The sequence below is a fragment of the Nylanderia fulva genome, unplaced genomic scaffold (genome assembly GCF_048542155.1).
Source record: "Nylanderia fulva isolate GAGA-0341 unplaced genomic scaffold, ASM4854215v1 Scaffold113, whole genome shotgun sequence".
In the NCBI taxonomy this organism is placed as follows: domain Eukaryota; kingdom Metazoa; phylum Arthropoda; class Insecta; order Hymenoptera; family Formicidae; genus Nylanderia; species Nylanderia fulva.
This window is the reverse complement of record NW_028189335.1, coordinates 147,134-172,594: the sequence shown is the minus strand read 5'-3', so window position 1 is coordinate 172,594 and position 25,461 is coordinate 147,134. Positions and strand designations below refer to the sequence as shown.

The following is a 25,461-nucleotide window of genomic DNA, read 5'->3' as shown; positions in this document are numbered from 1 at the left end:
ACATAATGTTTTAATATAAATGAATATTTTTAATATAATAACGTATTATATTATAATAAAATATATTTTAATATATACTTTAGTTAAAACTAATAAATTTATAAAAGGTAAAAATCTTCTCTCGACCGTACTGGCAAATATTATTTATTCAATCACAACGTTTCGACCCTTCTTTGAGTCCTTATCAAGTGATTTGTAAAATTAAAAATAAAATTATAATTCTAAGATGTCAAAAACGAACATAGTATCGGTTTGACAACACGTCAAGACTCTTAGACGAGTTATTGGAGACTGACTGGAGTCTCCAATAACTCGTCTAAGAGTCTTGACGTGTTATCAAACCGATACTATGTTCGTTTTTGACATCTTAGAATTATAATTTTATTTTTAATTTTACAAATCACTTGATAAGGACTCAAAGAAGGGTCGAAACGTTGTGATTGAATAAATAATATTTGCCAGTACGGTCGAGAGAAGATTTTTACCTTTTATAAATTCTGTCTGGCGTTTCTCAAATATCTACGTTCTTAATAAATTTATATTTTCTTTAAAACTCTTTTCTTTAAAATATTTTAAAATTAAAGAGGCAATGTAGAACAAAATTCCCTAAGAATACCAAGCTACACTGGCTACACACTAGTTCGGAGATTGTCTTTTTTGCTCGACAAAGGCAGGAAAAAGATAACCTCTGAATTAGTGTAGTCAGTGTAGCCAAAACGAACAGACCTAATCTAATAAGTGTTTCTACTCACCATCGTATGAACAAACTGAGATTGTACGTGCTCTCGAAAAAATACTGTGTCTTGTAGTAGAGCCGAATCGCTTCCACGGGCAGGTCTGTCCTCTCCATAATCATCATATAACGAGTTTCACGCAGCAGAGCGGTCAGCTCCGGGTCGAAGTTCAGATCGAGCAATTTATTCCCGCGTATCGCTAATAAGCTCTTCGACAAGTGAACGTTGCTTATATTGACTATCTTGTTGGCCCAGTCCGTAAATATTTCGTGCTCCAGCGTATCCATGAGCGACTTGCGGGAACACGATGTGCTTTTATTAACGCAATTTTCGTCGTACGAATACATAAAGCATTGTGAATTTCTTAAGAGGATCCTTCACGTTTGTCTGTTTTACCGATTAATTATTATTTTCGTACTTCTAGGCTTTTGTCGCATTAATTTGACAGAATTAAAAATGCTTCTATACGATTGCAATACATACAACAATCCCAGGGAAGTTCGATTTCATATGACAAACTAGAAATAATAACGAAATTACAGTTTTCTTTCTCAATTTTTATCTCGATATGACGTCTCGAATGACAGACGAGCTGTCAATTCATTATATTATATGCTTTATATCAAAAATATACATTTTATATAAACACAAGATCCCTGGGATTAAAAAATACATGAAAAAAAGAATTGTTATCCTCTAAATCTAGATTAGAAGTCTAATATAAAAGTATAGTTTGTATTATGATTCCTACGTATGTGTGCGTGTGTTGTATAATAGAGCAAAAAACAGCAATATATATTTACGTTCAAATCTATAATAGTATTAAACGTAGCGGAAAGTGACTTCATGTGTGCCATGTATACATGGATTTCTAATACATTTGATCTGGATGATTTTTAATATGAAATTTAAACTATCAGTAATTATTTTTCGAAAATCAGTTGGTAATTACCGATATTTTTAATTCCAAAATGAGGACACTACTATTTTGTCGGAGTTCATTGTTCACTGAAGGATCCCCTTAAGAGGGAGTTACAAGAGTGCAGTGAATGGAAAAGAAATATTTTAAGATTTAGCAACTCATTACCTGCAGCTGCTCGTACTTCGGCTTAGTTTCGCGCGTCAATTTCAGATTTACCAGAGGATGATCGACAGATTTCACGCATTGCGTAGGGAAGTTTATTCGTTGCCGCAATTGCATCAATGTGCACAATGCGCCAGCCACACGTGGGAAATACTGATCGGTCTCTATCCATACGCTCTCGTCACGGTTCTTAAACCTGCTGTCCAATATTATCTGGAAAAGATACAGATTTTCAAGGCTCTCAAACTTTGTAATAATCAATAATGATGATTACATATAAATATGTATATTATATTTATATTAATCTTGTTATTAACTAGAGATAGAATCATGTTCAATATATATGTGAAATCCAAGTCAAATAAGTTAGTTAAATAATCAAGTTTCATATTTTTTTAGAGGATGTGAAATAGTACTCATTAGAAATATTTTATATATTGTACTTAGAAGTAATTGAATCTAGAATAGTTCGAATTTTAAATCGAAGAACTTGCAAAGTTCGAAATATAAGTACTTATTATTAGTACTTATAATTTTAGCACTTGAAAAGGACCTAAATTTAAGGTCGAACCGTAGTGTGCTTCATATCTAATAAAGACAAATTATTAATAAGAGCCAGTATGATCGAACTAATCATTAATTTCCTTATTACTTATTATTAGTATTCATCACTATAGTAATAAAAAGTAATAAAATTATTAGTAATAAGAAGTACAAACACTGCAATCAAAATATCATTTAAAAAATTTAAATATCTGTAAACAATATAAATAAACATTTTTTGTAATTCTATATGCAAATTTTTATGTATATAATTCAATTTTTGTAATTTAAATTTATATAAAAAGAAATGAGAATTTAAATGTAAGACATAATAGTACACACAAAATATAAATAATAAAAAATTAAGAATTTAAATATAAATCGTATAAATAAATGTAAAAATGTAAATATTTAAAACAATAATTTTTATTTAAATAAAAAAACTATTTAAAAAATGTCTTTTTTCCATTTTTTATTTTAAATGAATATTTAAGAAGCATTTTGCATTTTGCATTTTCAAATGGAAAGGTTTCAACTATTTTGTATTTTCTATTTCAAATGTGTTTCAAAACACCCATTTTTCACATCTCTGTTTGTAAAAAAACTTAATCCCATTGCTAATATTAATCATTAATATCAAAATGATATAATATATGAGACACATTGTGCGCACTTTAATTGCATCGAAATGACTGTGAATTCTTTGAAGCAATCTCTCGTAATTGTGCCACAATTGCGCCATGATGATCGGTCGATTGGCCATCGAGCCTATGATCCATATTATTTTAAATATAAATTCTATATTGTGACACTCGGAGAACGCCTGATCGAATAGATTCGCCAACTGTCGATCGAATTCCTCAATCTACGACAAACGAAATAACAAAATTTACATTATTTACAGCGGGGAAGAAGGGTACAATTTTATATTATTTTTTTAAAACTTATGCGAGTAGTTATATCGTCTCACCTTCGCTATAAAGAAAGCGACGCTATCGTCGAATCGTGTATCCTCCGGTATTAGAATATCGTATTGCAACTCGGCAAATTTATTGTAAAGTTTGACAAACTTTTCGTGAATATTGTATATTATCGAGCATAGCGTTTTTCCCTTCAAACCGGCGAGTTCCATCTTTTCGAGCTTGAAATATTCTTGAGCCGTCTCGAACAACGTCTGACGAATAGCGTGGAATAATTTATTACCTTCTTTGAACTTATACACAGCTTATCTCGTATTTCTAGCAACGAAGATTGGATTTTTATATTTAAAAAATTTGCTATATATATTTTTAAATATAAAATATATTTATTTTTATATAAATTTATATATATATATATATATATTTTATATGTATATAATAAATACATATTTTTTTTTTAAATTGAAATGATTCTGATATTGAATATCCACAAGCAAAAAAAGCGAGTTATAATTATATAAGAACCAAGAACGTTAAATGGTGCGCAAATTATTTTTTCTTGGTAAATATTATTTATTTTGTACGTTTTGATCCAAATTTCGAATCATCATCAATAAATGTCAAATACAGATAAAACAAATCTTACGAAGCCGATTTTATATGTATATTTTTTTGGAAGTGATTTAAAAAATTAGATTTGTATTAATTTATTTTAGCTTGAAAAGAAGATTACGAAAAAGAATAGAATATATTAAGAGGAAAATGCTTGAATATAGAAATATTTTGACGACGCAGCTAGCATCAAAATAAATTGCTCGAACTGAATTTTAAGACTCGAAGCATGAAACCTTTATCTTTGCCAGACGTTTTTGAAAATTCGTTATTCTTCCAAGTACTAATTCCTCGTCGAAATTCCACGGCATTAAGTCGGCCGAGTGCTTGAAGTAATTATCCAGCTTGCTTCGAAAGAACTCGAATATTTCTGTGTAATAGGTCAGAATGCCCGTCACGTGCTCCAAACGTTTCAAACTGTCCTTCACGTCACCCGCGAACAAGGTGCTCTGATCCAAATATTTGGCGGCCTGCGAAACTGCACGATTAGCGAAACAATGGGCATCTGTACGTTCTTACAGAAAAAGAAGAAAGTATTTAATTTATTGCGTCTTAATTAAATACGCGCGTATTTGATTTAAAGTAGTTCATACTAATCTTATCAGGGTTGGGTAAACACTAGTTAATTAGTTAAAAGTTTAAAAAAATGTTAAAAAGGTTAATAACTTTTTAACTTAGCTTAGTTAATTTAAAATGTATTAATTTGGAACTTCAACTACTTATTTTTGTAACTTATTAACTTTGTCCTAAGTTAATTTTTTTTATCTTTGAATACTATTATTATTTTTTATAAGTTATGTACGTATTATTTTTAAATTAAAGTATTATTAATTTTTATGTTCATTTGTCATCAATTGTAATTATTTCTTCAAAAATATATTTCTATATAAAAATCAAAATTTCTTTGTTAAAGACAAATTTCTTTGTTTTTTCTTTATTGTTTTTAAAAATTAACTTTTGATTTAACTTCAGTTAATTTAATCTTAACTTAAGTTTAATTAAGTTAATTTTTGTTTATGCAACTTTTAACTTAACTAAATTAATTTTATAAGCAACTAACATTAACTTAATTTAGTAAAGCTAAATAATAGACAGTTATTGGTTTCAAATCAGTTAAACATGAAAATTCGGATTTTGCGAGCTGTTTAACTGACTATAACTCAATAATTGTCCATTATTTAGCTTTCAAGCTATTGCATCTTTTGTTCGATATAAACTGCAACATATGAAAAAGCCAGCTGATTTAACAGAAATCCGTTTCAAATAAGATTAGTTCAGGGTACTTTGTTTTATATCTTTCTGATAAATTCTTTTCGAAAGTTGAGGACTCATATTTTCCGACACTATCTGATGATATTTCCAAATATTTCTCCTATAAATCGAAATTCAACAAGCAAAAAGATCAGTAAAAATTAATCTTTGGGATTAAATAAATTACAGCACAACAAAAAGTTTTCATGACATTACTGCTCTCTTGAAAAGATATTAAATTAAATTTCTCTCATTAAATAAATGTCTAATATTAATGTCTAATAAATTTATTTAGATCGTTTGAGCGCCTCAGGATTGAAAGAACTGTTTACCTCGCTTATCAGCAGATTGGATATCTCGGACAACAGGGTGATTATCCGTGTGGAAGTGCAATAATATTTCGAGTTCGACCATATTAGGCACACGCAATGCAGCAGTGGCTTCAATTTCGGTTGTATATCTTTGAATTCGGTATTTTGTATGTCTTCGATATAAGGTTCTAATGCTGTCAGATATGAACACACATCGCGCGCTTCGATCACCGCTAAAAATACGAATAAAAAGCTTCTCTGGATTTTAACGTAATTTTTTTAACGAAGTTATACCTTATTTATCTGAAAACTCTTTTAATTAATTTCTCAGTTTTTTAAATAATTCATTAGAAGGGCAATTAAGGAATTAAATATATCAATTTGTTATACACCCATTTAATTATCAATACATTAAATTAATATTTATTGACCGCTTGTTCGGTAACGTTAATTAACATTAGCAAGATCTAACCGGTGATAACATCCTTAAACAGAGTCTTAAAAGACTGCGAGTAGGGACTTTTAGTTAATTCCAGGATAGATGCCATCTTTCTCACTCGAGGATCCCTCATCTGATTGTAGATAGATTCAACGTTTTCAAGTCGTTTACGCCAAAACTCGATCTCTAAAAGAAAAATATATACGTGATTAATAATTAAAATCTTATGAATTTATTGGAAATCAAATAAATCATAAAGAAATAAAAAATATACATACTTTTTTTCTAAATTATATTTTTTTTTTAAATTATCTAAATTATACAAGGTGTCAAAGATGAATCCATGAACATATAGAAAATAGGTAAAAATAATGCCATAAGTTTTTAAAACAATATTTCTATATTCTTTATCGAAGTACTCGTCTATAAAATTAAATTTTTTGTAATTTCGACTAAATCTATTTTGTTTCGATAAATTTTAAAATGCAATTTTGTATCATTCAAAATTATTGTTTTATTATCTAAATAAAAATGTACCTATTTTATTTAAATGATTTTTAAATAAAGTAAAATGATAAATAAAGAAAATGATAATTTTTTTCAGAAACAGTAAATTTTTATGAAGTAAAACAATAATATGTTTTTAGATAAAAAATATGAAGAACCTAAAGAATGCTTAAAAATAAAAAAAATATTTTGCAACAAGTTTTGTAGGTTCAGAAGTACAAAGGTTAAGAAGTACTTTTTCTATAATAAGTATAAATACTTATAATAAAGTACTTAAGTACTTTTTAGTACTAGTATATAGTACTAAGTACTAGCTGTAAGTATTGTTTGGACTTTTATACGTCTACTTAATTTAAAATTTAAATTCGATTCTGCGATCGAATTCAATTACTTCGCAAATACAATAGATAAATTAATTCATCTAAATAAAAAAATTATTATTTCTTACGAGTATTATTCGAATCCTAGAAAATGAAACTTGATTATCGGATTCAATTCGGATTTTTACATGTTGAATTCAATCCCATCCCTAATCATAATACAATGCATAATTTATACCAAGTCCACAAATAATGACTATAAAATATTTTGTCAATCTTTAAAAAAATCCGAATTGAATACACGAAGAGTTTTTAATTAGTTCAGAAAATCTTCCAATTTAAAAATAAATACCCTCGCTCGGTAGCGGCTGTTTATCATTGAAAAAACCGCGTGTGCTCTCCTCGTTGAGTACATCGCTAATTTGCGAACACCATTTTGTTACGATAGTCTCTATATCGCTTTTCAAACGAGCATCAATCTCGAACCCGCCGCTCTTCTGCGCTTTCCATTCCGCTTCGAATACCTGTTCGATGCCCATCGGCATCGGCAGTAACGTTTGCCCCGTCATCTTACCTTTAATCTGAAAAATATTGTTTTTTTCCTTTTTTTCGTTTTTTAAAGTATTTTGTAGCAGAGAACTAAGAAAGACATTTCTATTCCGCTTAAAAATTTTACATTTACAGTTCGGACATATTTTATTTATAATAAAGTACTCACTGTGACCATATTAGATTGTGACGTCAGATGGATTATAAAAGGAAAAGGATAGTTTTCGGAATATTTTAGAAGTGTGCTAAAGTCATCTAAAATTGCGTTTCATCAAAATATCTTTTTATCTAAAAATAGCGCGCAAAAATGTTCAGCGTGTATTTTTTCACCTCTGACGTTACAATCTAACATGATCCTAGCAAGCATTAAGGAGAAAAAATCGAAGGATATGTAAACGCGTTTTTTTTCTTTTTTAAATAACTATAAGCGACTTCGCGTACCTGACATATTATGTTGCGAAAATCGTAAACGTGTTTCTTCATGTCTTCGCCGATGATGTGCGGCCAGCTTTTGTGGTTTTTCGGATTCGACAATATCGGCACGTAAACCTAAATAGAACAAGTCGTGTAAGTCAATCTCTTTTTGTTTTTAGAACGCGAGCAATTCGCTACCTCCTCAAACAAAACGGACAATTCCTCGATGGATTTCGGTGCCATGTCGCCAGGTATAATGACGTCTCTGTAATTTTCCCGCGTGATCTTGGCAGGGCTCCTCTTTATGAAATATGATGCCTTTACTCGACCTGTGGCTGGTATCTCGAGAAACGGCACCAAAACACCAGCCGGACTCAGTTGTACTATCAGGATCATCTCCGACGGCGTGTCGAAGAATTTCATGATCATCTCCTAACATATTTTCGTATTTAGGATATAAATAAGCAATATTATTAGTCTAATCTTGAACTCTATCTTTCAAGTGAAAATAGAAAGAAAGTTATTAGATGGTAAAAAACTTCGAAAATGTTGCTCGTGTAAGAATATTGCAATTTCTTTTCTGTTCCATTTCTTCTTAATAAATAATTAAAAATTTATTTATAATTTAAAATAAAGAATAATTCTCTACAAGCATATTTTTCGTATATTCTATTAATCTGTTATTTTGGGAAAAATATTACTAATATTACGTTAATGATGATATTTTTCTGATGAATAAATTAATTTCCTTTGATAATTGTTTTTATAGTACAGTAAAATTTTAAAAATTATTAGAATCATGAAATATATATTATATATTACTCAAACGTAGCAATGAAATTTTTTTATATATAGTCTATTAATCCATATTTTGCTATGAAGAGAATTGAGAAAGAGTATTGTCAATAGGTTAATATAAATTAATTTTTTGTTAATTTTTCTTTAAAAATTATTAGAATCAGATTTGAAATATAGACATACATATATATATATTGTATTACCCTAACGCATATCTCAAATTTGCATTTAATTCACATTAATGATTAAAGGTTAGGAGATTTATGGGGGAAATATATTGCACCTTGTATTCCTCGTTTGTCAACATCCTTATCCATTTATCGAGTTTAATTTTTCTCGATAACACAAGATATTTATAAAGATATTCGAGACGCTCGTCATCCTCCTTTTTCTCCTCTTCTCTCTTGTCGGTCATTTTTATTTATACTTACGGGAAATATTTCTTGTCATCAAGCGCTATTCAATTGAACGATTTGAATGTTGTCAATTTGTTTTCGCAGGAGAATTTTCAAAGTAAAAAGAAAACTACAATTAGCGGAATATATTCGTAATATCTTATTAAGGCACAATACACACATAAAGAAAGACATATTACTCTCGAATGAAATACGCAAATATAAAAGTATAAAATTCATTCAAGTTACAATTAAAGGTATAAAGGCAAGAGATGAAAATTGAAGAATGTAATACGTGAGAATGTTGCATTATACACTTCTTTCGCGCAATAAAAGCTTCAGACTAGATTCTCGTAACGGCACTAAAGAAAGATATTGAGGTCTCTGAATCGCGCCGTCGACCTGAAAGTCACACAAACTGAGAGTGAAACTCATCGAAACTCGAGTCGTGGACTTATCTACCGTTCGTCGTTCATTTCCGGCCAGACTTGTCTTTCGATCCACTCCAAATAGGAATAAACCGCCGTGTAAACTCCTGGTACGGTTCCACCGCAAGTTTGCCCGAACGCCGTGATTCCCACAATGCTCTGATTGGGTCCAGCGAGCATCAGCAGGGGCCCGCCGCTGTCCCCTTGACAGGCGTCCGACCTTCTCGTAACATTGGTGTCCGCTACGCATAGCATATTGTCATCCAAACCGCGAGGCAATTTGTTGAAGCCGGTGAACGACTTGGAGCACGACTGTCTATCTACAAGGCTATAAAGAGGCTGTTATGTATTATTTACAATAATAATTAATGTATTATTTACATAAAAAGAAAATATATAAGATTACTCAAAATGATTAATTTGATTTGAGCGAATCTTTCATGTTTGTCTGCTTTATCGACCAATTATTATTTGCGTACGTCTAGTCTTTTGTCGCATTAATTTGACAGAATTAAAAATCTTCTCTACGATTGCAATACATACATCAATGATCCCAAGGAAGTTCTATTTCATATGAAAAACGAGAAATAATTACGAAATTACAGTTTTCCTTATGAACTTTTATCTCAATATGACGTACGTCTTGAATGACAGACGAGCTGTCAACTCATCATATTATGTGCTTTATATAAAAAATATACATTTTATATGAATACAAACACAAGATTCTTGGGATTAAGATACATGAAAATATGAAAAAAGGACTATTATCCTCGAAATCTAGATTAGAAGTCTAATATAAAAGTATATATAGTTTGTATTACGATTCTTATACGTATGTGTGCGTGCATTGTAGGTATAATAGCAATACATATATTAACGTTCAAATCTATAATAGTATTAAAGCAAAGGGTAACTCCATGTGTATATATAGATTTTTAATACATATTTGATTTGGATGATTTGTAATGTGAAATTCAAAATATTAGTAATTATTCTTCGAAAATCAGTTGGTAAACCGATATTTTTAATTCCAAAATGAGGACACACTGTCGGAGTTTGTTGTTCGCCGAAGGATCCCCTTAAAATGATTATATTTTGAAGTTTACAAGTATATATAGTGTTTAGTGATACAATCGTAAAAGAAAAACTGTACAAGCCTTGTCTTTCATAACTTATAAAAGTATTCGATGTGATTTTCTTTAGTCAAATGAACAAGGTTATGAGACGATAGTCTTTCTCCTATATTTTAGTAATTTGTATATCTGTTGTCACTGACTTATAAGTTGCTTTCCATTTACATCAAAACTCAGAAGAAAGACAGAAGTGAGATTTATCTGAGTTTTGATGTAAATGGAAAGCAACTATAATAGCTGTAACAAAGTGATTTTTCGTTTCATCTAGAGTTATGAGTACGTATCCTCAAAAGAAAAAGTGATTTGGTGTTCTAGTTTCTAGGTCTTCTAGGTCACCGGATCTTATGTGACTTTTTTTAAGGTTAGACACAAAGGATGTTATACGACGATGATATACGTTGTCTACAACCCCTGAACAAGCTCCAAAGGAGATCCAAAATGTCAGTGTCAGTGACAATGGATTTGCTAGAGTTCGGAAAAAATACTGGTTTCGACGTTGCTCGTGTAATTAAGGAAAATCGGGCACTTATAAGATGAGAAACTTGATAGTTTTTCTTTTGCTTGAAATCGAATAAATCATTTTGAATAACCCTGTATATGTGTAAGATTATATCTTTCGTCAGACGCTAAAATTATTTTGCCAAGTAATTTCGTAATAATCGATTACACAAGATATAACAAAAGAAGGTACAGCTAGAAATCGAATAGCAGATTTTTCGTGAAAAGTATTGTTACAAGCACGCATTCGGAAAAATCCCCTTCGTTAAAAATTTTTGATAAAAAAACTATGTATTATAGTTTGACTTTTATTTTCTTGCACCTGAGACTTGGCGTCTTCATCAACTTGCTGCTGCCATCCTCGGCGAAACTAGTAGCGCCCCAACCGATCACGATGAACGATGTGTTTGGCGACACGTCCATATTGTCGAGGGATTTCGTTTGGATACAGATCGGCCTCACGTCACTTGTCATGCGTACGGGCATTCTTAATTTCAGGATCGCCACGTCGTTGTAATTCATGCTGCGCTTGTAACGCGGATGCGTTATCACGTCGAGTATGGGAATCCGTTGCGCTTCGTCGTTTTTTGGATCCTCGCTACCGACCCTTACCTAGGAAGCAAAAGAGATTTGTTCTTTGAATCCCGCAACATAGTTATAAAATTATAGGAAGGTTTATCCGAACCCACTCTTGTGATGAATAAGGATATCTTTGTTATAATCTACGTTATATATAGGATTATTCGAAATGATTCATTTAGTTTCGAATAACGTTATTTTGGAAGTTTAAATATATATAGTGATACCTTAACAGAAAAAGACTGAAAGTTTTGTCTGTCAGCTTATAAGTGCTCCCGTGTGATTTCCTTTAGTTACACAAGCAGATACATCAAGATAATCTATTTCTTTTGGGAATATTATGTGTGATTGTTGCTCACAACTCTAGATACGCTTCAAATGCATTGTTTCAGCTGTGGAGTCAATGACAATGGATATACTATAGAATATAGGAAGAATTGATCTATCATTCGGACGTTGCTTATGTAATTAATAGAAATAACATCAAACACTTATGACAGACAAAACTAGGGCAGTTTTTCATTTAATTGATGTCTCATTAATCAATGTATGTATTTGTAGGGAGAAGCCCAAATGGACAGAGAGTGAGATTAAACTATTAAACACAAGTGTTCATATTGATTTATACTTTGGGTGACGATCGACTAATCAGAAAGTCCTTGTGTTTAATTGACCGATAAACAATTGCTATCCAATTGGGTGGCACTCTAATTGTACATATCAAAAATATAGTAATTCAAAAATCAGATGAATCACTTTGAATTACTTCGTATTATATAATGGATGCAGATTTCAAGTATCTTTTGATCTACGTAGAAAATGAGAGTCTACTACTAATCCGTTTCATTTCTTTTTCACGACAGAACACTCTCACTCGAATCGACGCGACGGCAGTTATTTTTGACGGTTAATCCTTGAATGGGTCGCGACCTTGAACTTGCTGCTCGCCGCTGCTGCTGCTTACCTCTATCGGTACTTTCTCCTGCACGTTGTTCACGCAGTGAGCGGCAGTAAGTACATATTGCGACGAGATCAACGTGCCGCCGCAGTTGTATTTGATGTCCGAATTCTCGTCTTCATCATCCTGGTATCCCAGAGCGACCATGTACGGAAATTCCCCGCGCTCGGCTTGCATGCCACTGAATATGTGGAAGTGCACCTCGTTGTCCCTCCTCGCCACCGGCCCCTTATTGCTACCGGTCCCGATCTCGTTCTCGTACTCCCGACACGCTGAAAATTCCGCAACCGCGAATTGAACTTCAGTTAAAGAAACGCGCGATCGATCGGTTAATCCGATTCTTGCCCAGATCTATAAAGTCATAGTCGTGATTGCGAGCCGTGACGATTGTTACATCATCTCGCGCGCGCGCGCACGTGTATTCAAGGTCATTTATTATTTCAACGAATTCTAGGAAACGATTCGCGCACGTACGCACGCGCATTAATGACAAACGTTGAAGTGACGATACAAGCGATAAACATTAAAACGCTCGAGGTTTACATAGACGCAGCGATGTGTTAAATGGCCACATATATTATAAGTATATATAGAGTGTCTCATTTTAAATGACGCATTATTATTTTTCGAAAATCAAGATTTGCATCGAAAAATGTTTTATAGAAAAATTATAGGGATACTTCGAAGAGGATGTCTTATCGAAAACATGGTTTCATTCCAGGTGGAGGTTTTTGAGATTTTAAGATCATCATTTCTTTTCAATGGATGCTTGATTTTCGAGAAATAGAACTGCGTTATTTAAAATGAGATACTATATATGTGTGTCAAAAATCAAGCAGACGTCAAAATGATATAATACCCTATTACTTCCTGATTTAACGAGAAACGTCAACACATTAAAGTTTGGGAACAGTTCCGTAGTCGCGTAGTAAAGAATTCCGTATTTTTCCGAATGAATATATATATATATATATATATATATATATATATATGTATATGTATAAGAGTCGTTATCGAAAATCACGGCAGCAAACCGAGAAACCTGTTCGTGAATGTTAATCACGACAGCGCACAACTTGCAGGAATGTAATCGTCAGATTCAGTCCTTCTCTCGAGATCGTCTATCCCCACGCCTATATCATCTCGTTATCGTCATAAACCAGACACGCATCTCCTAGCAAAATAGCGGCATAATAATCTATAAAGTTAGATGATAGGCAAAGTAAGGTAATATAAAGTTAGATGATAGCTTCTTGCGCAAGAAAAGCACTTATTGTGTTTTTACCTTTTTTGGGGATTAGATATTCTATCCCTTATAACTTTTTGTGCCGAATATTGCAAAAAGTCGATTTATATAAAAAAAATTGAGATAGTTTTAAAAAATTAAGTTGACCTCCAAATAACATTGAAAAATAATTTTAATTAAAAAATTCAATATAAATTATCAACTTTTTTCTCCTCGAAACCTTTAACTTTTATATAAAATATTTTCTTATTGTAGTCATAGTTCTTGTTTCAGCAAAATTCGACTATACATTAATTAAAGTCAGAGTTGGGTAAGTTAATGATTTTTTTAAAACTAAGTTAAGTTAAAGTTAGTTGCTTATAAAATTAATTTAGTTTAGTTAAAAAGTTTGCATAAACAAAAAAAAATATATATATATATATTAACTCAGTTAAAGTTAATAAGTTAAGATATTAAATTTAACTAAAGTTAAATCAAAAGTTAATTTTTAAAAATTTTATTTATATTGAATTAGAATTTTGTTTGTTAATTCTTTTAAAATTTATAATAACAAATAAAGAAATTTTGATTTTTATATAGAAATACATTTTTTAGTAATTACAATTAATGACAAATATACATAAAAATTAATAATACTTTAATTTAAAAATAATATGTTTATAACTTATAAAAAACAATACTGATATTCAGAGATAAAAAAATTTAACTTGGGAAAAAAGTTAATAAGTTTAAAGTCAAATATAACTAGTTAAATTAAAATTAAATGTGAGACGACCCAACTGGCTTAAATTAATTCTTATTATTATTCGTTTGATGCCATGTACAAGAAAAGACAACGTTCTTTATTCACAAACATTCCTAAGGAATTAGTTTTAAAAGCTATTGAAAAACGTTGGAAGGATATTTCATGTAACACAAATTTTAGTTTGACACAATTTTTATATGGAATCGACGTTGTATTAGAATCTACCAGTTTTCGTTTCAACGATCAATTTTATGAACAGATACATGGTACGCCAATGGGATCCCCCCTTTCACCTATTTTAGCAGACTTAGTTATGGCTGATCTTGAGACAGAATGTTTAAGCTCTTTACAATTTGACATTTCAGTTTATTATAGGTACGTTGATGATATTTTTGCAATAGTACCACGCAATAAAATGGATAACGTTTTGACTACGTTTAATAAATACCATCACCGCTTGCAATTTACACATGAAACAGAGATAAATAACAAGATTAACTTTCTGGATACATTGGTTTTTAGAAACAATGGTAAACTATTGACTAGTTGGTACCAGAAACCTACCTTCTCTGGTAGATATTTAAACTACCATTCTAACCATCCGTTTAAATACAAAGTTAACACGATTAATAACTTAGTCGACCACGCTATTTTGTTATCGGATAAACGATTTCATAATGAGAACTTACAGATGGTTAAAAAAATCTTGTTGAATAATTGTTTCCCTAGGACGGACATCGAGCGATATATGTATAAAAGAACATGTTTTTTAGAAAATTCTCATAACGTAGTTGACAAAAATAATGTATTTGATATTTCGTCTTGTATTTTAATGCCGTATGTTAAGAACCTAAGTGAGACTATTGAGAGATCTATTAAGAAAACAGGCTTAAGTGTTATTTATACGATTCCAAAAAAACTTGATACGTTTATTAAACCCCGAAAAGACAAATTACCTAAAGCCGATATGACCGAGATAGTTTATAAAGTTGACTGCAATGACTGTGACGCCACATACATCGGACAAACTAAAAGACACCTTAATACTCGGATTAAAGAACATATGAATAATATAAAAATGCATGTCAGCAATCAAAATGTTATAAGCAAACATAGAAATGATTTTTCGCATGACTTTAAATGGACAAACCTAAATATTTTACATCGAGAAACAAACACTAGGAAAAGAGAGATTGCTGAAATGTTTTTTATAAAAAAATTTAATAACACGATCAACCTACAGAAAGACACAGAGAATTTGAATCCGATCTATGATAGAATAATCAAAGCTGTTTAACTTAGTTCGTCTTTACCATCCATACCGAACGTTTACGTGACACAATATTTATATTGAAATATGTAAAATGGAACAAAATTAATTATATATTGCACTTAAGAATTTGTAAGGTACGTTTAAATTGTTATTATAATCTTGGTTTGCGCTTTACTTTCTTAAAAATCAAAATTCTTGTATGTACATCTATTGTATTTTTTAATGTTAATTTTAGACTTGATAAGGACCTAAACCTAAGGTCGAAACGTTGTCTTTTCTTGTACATGGCATCAAACGAATAATAATAAGAATTAATTTAAGCCAGTTGGGTCGTCTCACATTTAATTTTAATTTTATTCATCACTGGCGATACAAGATATAACTAGTTAAAGTTAAAAATTAATATATTATTTTAAATTAACTGAGCTAAGTTAAAAATTATTAACTTGTTAACTTTTTTAAAACTAATTAACTATAGTTATTACCCATAACCCTGTATATACAATAACTGACACGATTGAATTTCTCTATCTCGGATTCAATTTTTAAATCGTTCTATTTTGCTGCTCGTAAGAGTAAGAAAAGGAAATGATTTTGTGTCAGTCATATAATATATCATACCTATCTCCGCCGGCCGAAGCCCTATCTTGTCTGTGATGTTATACTGGCAGCAGACAATCTCTGTGAAGTCTTGGAAGCCACAGCGTTCCATCGAATCCGAGCTCCTTTTACCCTCCATCACCTCCTGTAACTTGGATGGGCAATCGTGTATCTTCTTGCACACGCCCGTCTTGCCATTCTCCAGCTTGCAATGACTGCCTTCTACGTAAATCATCAAAACCAGATTATACTTTACGCATAAACAAGCTTCGCTCGAAGAACGGGGAAGAACGCGAGGGAAAGCCCGGTTTCTCGAGTCGTTGAAACACTAATCGACGGACGACCCGCACGTTTCATAGCGCATTTATTAACGAGTCTGACCTACAAAGTACCTTTTTCCTCCTCGCAAGATTTATAACGACCAGTATACGTATATGTATATTACTCTCTTTTAGATGATGGCGGAGCTGATGTCGCAGTATGCAAAATTTGCCTGGATCGATAAGATAAAGGTATGTATAATCGTGTATCTCCCTAATTATAGATATGAAAGTATTTCATTTTTTCTTTTCTTTTCTTATCTCAATAATATTTAGTCGACATGCAAGCCAATCTCTTGGGGGATTCCCATCTGTTCAAATATTTAACCTAATATTAAATTCAGATTATATGCAATCGATTTTTTTTCTAGAAAATGTTGTCTATTTGTATATGGAAAAAAATTCTGGAAAATATATATAGAAAAAAATCTAGAAAAATATATATATCTGGCAAATATATAATATAATGGAGGATACATTTATGGAAAGAATTTCAAGAAAATACATATATATATATATATATATATACTCTCTAAATTTCTTGGAGTAAAAACCGAACAATCTCATTCTAAAAGAGTGGAATTTTACTCCAAAAGAGTCTATATATATGTATATACAGGGTGTCCTAGAACACTCTTAACAACGTTCGTGTGGTGATCGCATCGAGACGAATGAAAAAGTCTTATACCATTATGCGATATCTTTAATAAAACTTTCTCTCTTATTCGCTTGACTTTATCTCTCTTACTCGTTCTTATTTGCTTGACTTTAATATTAAATATTTCGGTTATTATTAAAGATATCGCAAAATGGTATAAGACTTTTTCGTTCGTATCGATGCGCTCTATCATCACACGAACATTGTTAAGAGTGTTCCGGAACACCCTATATATATATATATATATATATATATATATTGCATATATATATATATATATATATAAATAATAAATAATAATAATAATAATATAAATCTGCAAAATATATATGCAGATTTATATTATTTATATTAATATATATATATATATATATATATATATATATATATATATATATACATACGAGGTGTGTTCAAAAAGTATCGCGAATTTTGAATTTTCGCGGGTTACGTATATTCGATTTTCGATTTTTTTGTGGCGTTATGTTGGTACTCATGTTTTTCATTTATGCCGACAAGTACGGCCATTTTGAATGTTCAGTTAATTTTTGACAGCTGCTTTGCTTGCACGTGTTTTGGCTCGTCTTCGATTTTTGCCTATTCCAAAAAATGGATCAAAGAATCTGTATCAAATTTTGTGTGAAAAACAAAATTAAGTGCGCGGACGCATTCCGAATGTTGACTGTGGCATATGGTGAAGCTACCTTGGACCGAAGCAATGTTTATCGGTGGTACAAAATGTTTTCCGAGGGCCGAGAAGATGTGAACGACGAAGAGCGTGCCGGACGCCCGAGCACGTCAACAACAGACGAAAACATTGATGAAGTGAAGAAAATAGTATTGGTCAATCGTCGAATCACCGTTAGAGAAGTTGCTGAGGACCTAAACATATCGATTGGCTCGTGCCATTCGATTTTTACCGGATTTGTGGAAGAACAAAAATTGGCTTTTGCACCATGATAACGCCCCTGCTCACACATCGTTACTTGTGCGCGAATTTTTGGCCAAAAACAACACACTAATAATGCCGCAGCCACCGTATTCCCCAGATCTGGCCCCCTGTGACTTTTTCTTGTTCCCGAAACTGAAGAGGCCCATGAAAGGACGACGCTACGCTACGATTGAGGAAATAAAGACGGCATCGAAGGAGGAGCTGAACAAGATCACAAAAAATGATTTTTTGAAGTGCTTCAAGGATTGGAAAAAACGTTGGCACAAGTGTATAATATCTGGTGGGGATTACTTTGAAGGGGACAAAATAGATATTCATGAATAAATAAATAATTTTTGAAAAAACACAAAATTTGCGATACTTTTTGAACACACCTCGTATATATATATTTGTATATGAAAAAATTTAGAAAATGTAAGTAATAAAATAAACATTTTTTACAATGTTAGAGAGAAATTTTTTGTTTTATTCTTAATATTATACTTTTTGTGTCTCATCTTTGACGATTAAACAATTTTTAACATTAAGTAATTTGCAACATATTTTTTTAAAAGCTACTATGTGTTTTCTTTACACTAATTGATTGGTCTCATTATTCCGTGTATAAAAGTATTAAGGTATGATTACCAAAAACTGAATATTTTACAAGATATTTTATATTTTATGTCAAAAAATTGTAAACTTCAAATTTTTACCTATAACTTGAAAAGTACTTCATGAAAAAACACTTTATTATAGGATTTCGGAAAGCCCTTGACATAAGCTACAAGAATATATACTCGTATAATGAAAAATAGTAGGTTCCATTTAAAAAATTGAAGGTGCGACCTTCATATAATCTTCAAATGATTATACAAGGTCAAATCACAATGACACCTTATGTTCCCTTCGAAGTTAAAAAACTTTTGTTTGAAACATTTTTTCGTATCTCTCATAGTTTTCGAAATACTTGCCTGGGGCAATTAAAATGAATCACCCTGTATATATAGATGTATAATGCAATCGCAGTTACACAGCGATCGAAGAGATAAGGTATCGATAAAGTAGCGCTAGAAAATTACGGATGCAGCCGCGTGCGACTTTCGTCAATCTCTCGCTTGAATTAATTACTGATAGCGGTCAAAGCATCGTCGGTTGTATTATTCTACTACGAGGGGAAGAACAACCAATTGTCGCGGAAAGACACCGCAACATTAGCGGGAACAGAGGAATATTCCGCGGATACTTTAACAACCTAACTGCACGCTAGAACTGCCGATCATGGATATTCATTTTACGACCAATTATATTCTATGATAAACTTGTGGTCGAGATTTCCTTAACGAAAATGTTGAGACATCGAGTAATAATATATTTCTCAATTAAAGAAAGAGGCGAATTGTGCTTTTTGTTAACTATAATTATATCTATGAACTTAAATATTTAAAGAAACATATATAACTTCATAATTAATCAACATGTCTTTATAATAAGTCTTAATTTAAAATTTAAGTTTATCTAAAATTAAAGTGAATTATGAAGATATGTTCAGAAATTAGAAAATTACAGTAGATGGATCTCTTCGTTTTTTCTTGGTTGAAGAAAAAGATAAGCTCATGTCTCAAGTAGCAACCTGACGTCATTAGATTTCAAAATGACGCCTAGTGACGTCTAATGACGTCACTTTGACGTCTAATAACGTCACTTTAACTGTGTTCCGATATTCACTGTCATTACTGAAATGCTATAGTTTACGTTACGTACACTATAGATTTTTAGTACGTACTAGCAGTAATATCGGAACATGGGGTTTGACGTTTGACGTCTAATGACGTACGCTTGCTACCTGGGATAGAATCCATCATTAGAATTACAATCGTGAATAAATTATGTAGATAAAACACTCTATAAAGGAAAAGCATGTCGATAAATGAATGCATTATTACTATTTAAGTTTGTATATCATAGGTTACGATATTATGTATATTTACATTACTATCAAACATTGATAGTACGAAATGAATGAGTCATGTCATTTCTATGATACAACAAATTGCAAAATAAAGAAGTGCGCATGTTATGATAACATTTTATCCCGAACTCATCGCCTTTTGTGACGTTATTTATCTGTTCATAACTTCGGAACTGGTGTATAAAATATAATAGATTAATAGCATTTCGCGAGATTCTTAATTTATTCAAATTATCTATTACGTCGCATATTATAAGCGCGAATATCAAATTGACCTATTAATCTTTCAGAACGTATATGTTTCCATGCTTTATTATATCATATATAAACAATAATGAGACAAGCCAAAAATTTTTCCAATTAAATGTAAATTTATGCATTTTGACTTGTTTTGATAAGTTTGTTTGTTTTTTTTTTTTTTTTTTTGAAAGTAATGTTCCAAAATAGAAATTCCTCTTCCCGAGACAGGCGATACTGGTATCCAAAATTAACATTTAACATTTCGATTCAGTGTTATATGTGTAAAGTGTTCGGACATATCCTACCATAAAGTTCCTCTTGCAGTGGCAAGGCGTGTGTAAGAAACTTAAACAGGAGGACGATGAAAATCGAAGAAGACAAGTTGAAGCCCATCTTGACCAGTCGTTGAGGATTCCTCATCACTCTTGGAAAAAGAGAAATATAATAAATATTTTTATGCTATAAAAAATTCAAGTTACACACTTTTGTTATTTATATATATTTCTTAAATCGTGGATTTACAAAAATGTAGACAAACTTATTACAAATTAACTGAACAACATTTCAGTAAATGAAGAAAAAAAGAAGATGATTTGGAAATTTTCAAACAATTCTACAAATAAAGATATTCAACATTGAACAATTTTAATTAATTTATAAATAATAATATACTTACAAATTTTCTTTGGATTTCGAATGTAGGCGAGTTCTCTAAAATAGAAGGATTACTTGTGATCGAAGATGATCTTCTTCTGGATGAGGATTCGAAGAAGAATATAGGAGAACAACACTTCTCTAGCGTGACGCGATCCAGTCCGATCCGAGGCTCGAGATTGCCTGAGCTGAGACTCGACTGGACTCGACTGGCGACTAACGCGAGTGTGATCCGGTATAATAATCGGCCGCGGAGAAGCGGTGTAGAAATGGGTAGAAGAGACACACTGCTTCTCTGACGCTCGCACGCGGCAAGTCTCGATCGCCGTCATAAATCGCGAGTCAACCAATTTCTCAATTATTTTCTCTGTCCCGCACACGCGTCGTATGCACGCGAGGCGTCCGTGCATCACGCGTGATGCACTCTTCGGGGCATTTTTTTCAGAAGCATTATGAGGGATCGAAAGTATTTCGTGAACAATATGTTGTGCCTCGGTTAATTCAATATCTTAACTTATTAACTTTAACTGAGTTAAATTTTGTTTATATTTCTTATTAAATCGTGCACTGGAAAAAAATTTTGTTGGATTAACAAAAATTCTGTTCGAAAATGGACGAAACGGAATTACTGGTTGAATCTACCAGAATTCCTTTTAATGCAACAAGCATCTACCAGAATTCCTTTTAATGCAACAAGCATCTTGTTTGTACAACAAATCAGTTTATTGGTGCAAACAAGATATTTGTTGTATTAAAAGGAATTCTGGTAGATTCAACCAGAATTCCGTTTCGTCCATTTTCGAACAGAATTTTTGTTAATCCAACAAAATTTTTTTTTCAGTGTGGATTTACAAAAATATAGACAAACTTATTACAAATTAATTGAACAACATTTCAGTAAATGAAGAAGAAAAGAAGATGATGATTTGGAAATTTTCAAACAATTCTACAAGTAAAGATATTCAACATTGAACAATTTTAATTGATTTATAAATAATAATATACTTACCAATTTTCTTTGGATTTCGAAGGCGAGTTCTCTAAAATAGGGGGATACTTGTGATCGAAGAAGACGATCATCCAAGATGATCTTCTTCTGTACAAACTTTTTAATTTATTGTTAGTTAATTTAATTTTATAAGCAACTAATTTTAACTTAACTTAGTTTAAAAATTATTTGATTTACCCAACCCTGATAATTGCGAAAATATAATCGGTTCGGCCGGTAAAAGTAGACCTCCGGCATCCTCTTAATAACTAATTTAAAAGTTTTAAATTTAATAACTGTTATAAATTTAATTTAAAAGTTTTAATAACATTAATAACTCTTTGTTTTTGAATATTTTAATTTTTTTAATGATTTTAAAATTAGCTAAAGATGAGATAAAAATATGTAAATTCATCACGATTAGATAAGATAAAGATGATTTTGTTTTAAATATATGTAGAGAAAAGATGAAATTATATGGCGATTCACCTAGATAATTTTTAAAATAATGATTTGTAAGACTGCTTATGTAAACAGTTATAAAATTTAAAAACTATATATATTCATATTTTTATTTATAAATTTTTATTGCTTACTTACTGCTTAAGTTCTAGTTATTTAAGTATTTTATGTGGTTTGATTCTAAATCAAAATTATCTGAAAATTATTCTAGATAATTTAGTAAAGATAATACTTTTTTCATCCAAGATGCAAATATAAATAATACATATTTTTATTATCTATATAAAGATAAGATGACGGCAAAGTTTCATCTAGATCATCTATATAATTTTATTTATTAGATAACAGGAAACATTGTTCGTGAATAATACTGATATTTTTTAAAAATTATCTTATTATGCTATTAAAATCGTATTTTCTCGGATTTGTATACATATATTATATATGTATATGCGGAAAAAATATTTCTTGTATTACAAATAAATCGAAATATTGTAAATATGTACGATTATACAGACGCATAATTTGCAGGATTGGGTAATAACTATATATAGTATATAGTATATATAGTATATATAGTATATATAGTATATATAATATATAGTATATATAGTATATATAATATATAGTATATATAGTATATAGTATATATAGTATATATATATATATATAGTTAATTAGTTAAAAATTAAAAAAAGTTATAAAGTTAATAACTTTTAACTTAGCTTAATTAATTTAAAATGTATATATTAATTTTTAACTTCAACTAGTTATTTTTTACCTTAAACTTATTAACTTTTTTTCTAAATTCAATTTTTTAATCTCTGAATACCATTATTTTTTTATAAGTTATAAACGGTTTTTAATTTTTTAACTTTTTTTATTTTTTTATAAAATAAAGTTTAGAAAATAAAGTTTTTTTAAATTAATATATAAGTATATAAAATATTATGTGTATATATAGAATATATATGTTTCTATAAATAAGTGCGAAACATATTAGGAGATGATGCTTCGTCGAAAATTAATAAGGAGTTTTTCATATATAAACCTATATATATGTTAATTAATTAAGAAACTCAAGTATTAATTTTTGATAAAGAATTATTTCCTAAAATTATTCGCACTTTTTAGAAACTATTTAGAAACATCCTGTATATCATATAAGTTATGGCTATTTAAGTTTTATTTATTTTTTGTAATTTTTATGTTGCAGCGTTGGAAATAAGGAAGACCTTTTGTAGAGTTATATCCTGGTGAGAATAAGACATAAATAAGAGTGAGTACATCATCGATCAAATCTTTATAAACATAATGTGTTCGCTCTTTCTTGATTGCATTGTGTAGTGACTTATTAGCACAGCTTTTGATATACTACAGTATCAGAGCATATATGGAGAACTTATATTTGTGTTACGCAATACAAATATAAATGCTCTATATTTGTGTTGACACTGTAATGTATCGAAAGCTGTGTTAATAAGTCACTACACAATGCAATCAAGAGAGAGAGCAGACACAGAGTATACAGTTTTGTCACTAATTATTTATCGAAGACATGTATACATATTTATTTTTTGTAATTTTTTAATTTAAATTAAATTACAATTAAAGAACTTGTTTTATTTCTTAATAACCAAAAAGTAATAAATTAATAACTAATAATTTAACAAATTTTTCAGCTACAGTAAGAAGATTGCATACAAATGCAACGGACCAGGAAATTTCGGCGCCAATAAAAATATGGCTAGCTCATGCAAGAGAGCGAATGCAAAAGCGATCAGCTCAGATGAGCAGATAGGATCAAACTGAAAGTAAACAGACTTAATTTATTTCTATCATATAACGATGTATATGTATGCACGCACTAGCGGATCCTGACATCGATAATGGGGGGGTTTTGACGAAAATGCTTGATTTTATATCATACTTTCACGGTTAAATCTTTTTTTTCACTCTTAGCATCTTCTTAAACTCAGTTACAATAGAAATGGGTGCCATGTTTTTTTAACAAGTACATCAAATATTTTTATTTAGATTAATTTAGCGTCTAGCATTTAATGCTTTATATGACTGTTAAAGATTTAAAACCGGTGCACATGCAATGTAAAGCATCATGCTTCTTTGGGAACTTGAATGCGTCGCATAAACGAAATATGGTTGCACGTAGTAGAATTCTGGAAAATTAACGTGTAATTGCGGCCACGCTTAACAATGCAAATTTTGTGTCGTTTTGTATTATTACTAATATGAAGAAGTTCAAAGTTTATTTTTTGCGTTTTAGTACGTAACACACATATTTTGCAAACAATTTTTAGATACAGCGTCTGTGGGAAGACAATACAAAATGTTTTGTGTTAGTAAAACAATGCAATTTTGTTTATTTTTAATTATAAGAAAATAATATACATATAAGAGGCAATAGTGTACTTATATATAAATATTTAATTGAAATATAGTTTTTATAATATAAATAAAAATGTGTGTTAAAAATATATAATATACCTAATATTAATATACCAGGAGTGTAAGTTGAAATTTGCCGGTTTTTTCGTTAAAAAAAACACATAATTTTCAGGAATCTCAAAATATTTTTATTCAAAGTATTGACCATTTGATTCTACACATTTCGTCCATCTTTCAGGCAAATTATGGATACCATTCCAAAAAAACTTTTTTTCTTTCGAGGAAAACCATTCGACGAGCCATTTTTCAACTTCTTCAAAATTGACGAAGTGCTGCTCTGCAAGTGAGTGCCCCATCGATGCAAAAAGGTGGAAGTCGGACGGGGCGAGGTCTGGAGAGTACGGCGGGTGCGATAATATTTCCCAATTAAGTGTTTTTAATGTGTCCTTCACGGATCTAGCGGTATGAGACGGCGCGTTGTCATGTTGCA

At 30.7% G+C, this 25,461-nt stretch overlaps 2 protein-coding genes and 3 long non-coding RNA genes across 5 annotated transcripts in view; 3 read left to right on the top strand and 2 right to left on the bottom strand.

Annotated features, from left to right (window-relative positions):
- The window catches only part of LOC146724854 (uncharacterized), a 60,768-nt gene extending 55,038 nt beyond the window's left edge, over positions 1–5,730 (top strand). The window contains exon 3 of the long non-coding RNA XR_014926143.1: positions 5,440–5,730. This is a non-coding gene — a long non-coding RNA (uncharacterized LOC146724854). The remainder of the gene's footprint in view (positions 1–5,439) is intronic.
- LOC114933726 (dynein beta chain, ciliary) overlaps positions 1–8,316 on the bottom strand; it is a 57,475-nt gene extending 49,159 nt beyond the window's left edge. The window contains 10 exon segments of the mRNA XM_085488769.1: positions 753–1,027; positions 1,822–2,031; positions 3,035–3,226; positions 3,332–3,535; positions 4,178–4,363; positions 5,477–5,688; positions 5,928–6,080; positions 7,074–7,302; positions 7,712–7,819; positions 7,883–8,316. Of these exon segments, the coding sequence (XP_085344895.1) occupies positions 753–1,027; positions 1,822–2,031; positions 3,035–3,226; positions 3,332–3,535; positions 4,178–4,363; positions 5,477–5,688; positions 5,928–6,080; positions 7,074–7,302; positions 7,712–7,819; positions 7,883–8,113 (2,000 nt within the window). The 5' untranslated portion in view covers positions 8,114–8,316.
- A 697-nt stretch (positions 8,317–9,013) lies between these two features.
- Positions 9,014–21,205, bottom strand: LOC114933724 (venom protease). The gene is made up of 6 exons (XM_029306309.2): positions 21,138–21,205; positions 20,767–20,885; positions 16,362–16,562; positions 12,483–12,748; positions 11,262–11,551; positions 9,014–9,633 (listed from the first exon to the last, which is right to left on the bottom strand). Exons 2-6 carry the CDS (start codon positions 20,879–20,881, stop codon positions 9,336–9,338), a joined length of 1,170 nt encoding a protein of 389 aa, XP_029162142.2. The 5' UTR covers positions 20,882–20,885; positions 21,138–21,205; the 3' UTR covers positions 9,014–9,335.
- LOC146724853 (uncharacterized) lies at positions 14,701–16,064 on the top strand. The gene is made up of 2 exons (XR_014926147.1): positions 14,701–15,874; positions 15,976–16,064. It is a non-coding gene; the product is annotated as an uncharacterized LOC146724853 (long non-coding RNA).
- On the top strand, positions 16,691–24,977 carry LOC114933727 (uncharacterized). Its single transcript, XR_003820139.2, has 3 exons — positions 16,691–16,852; positions 23,782–23,844; positions 24,248–24,977. It is a non-coding gene; the product is annotated as an uncharacterized LOC114933727 (long non-coding RNA).
- Positions 24,978–25,461: the final 484 nt, after the last annotated feature.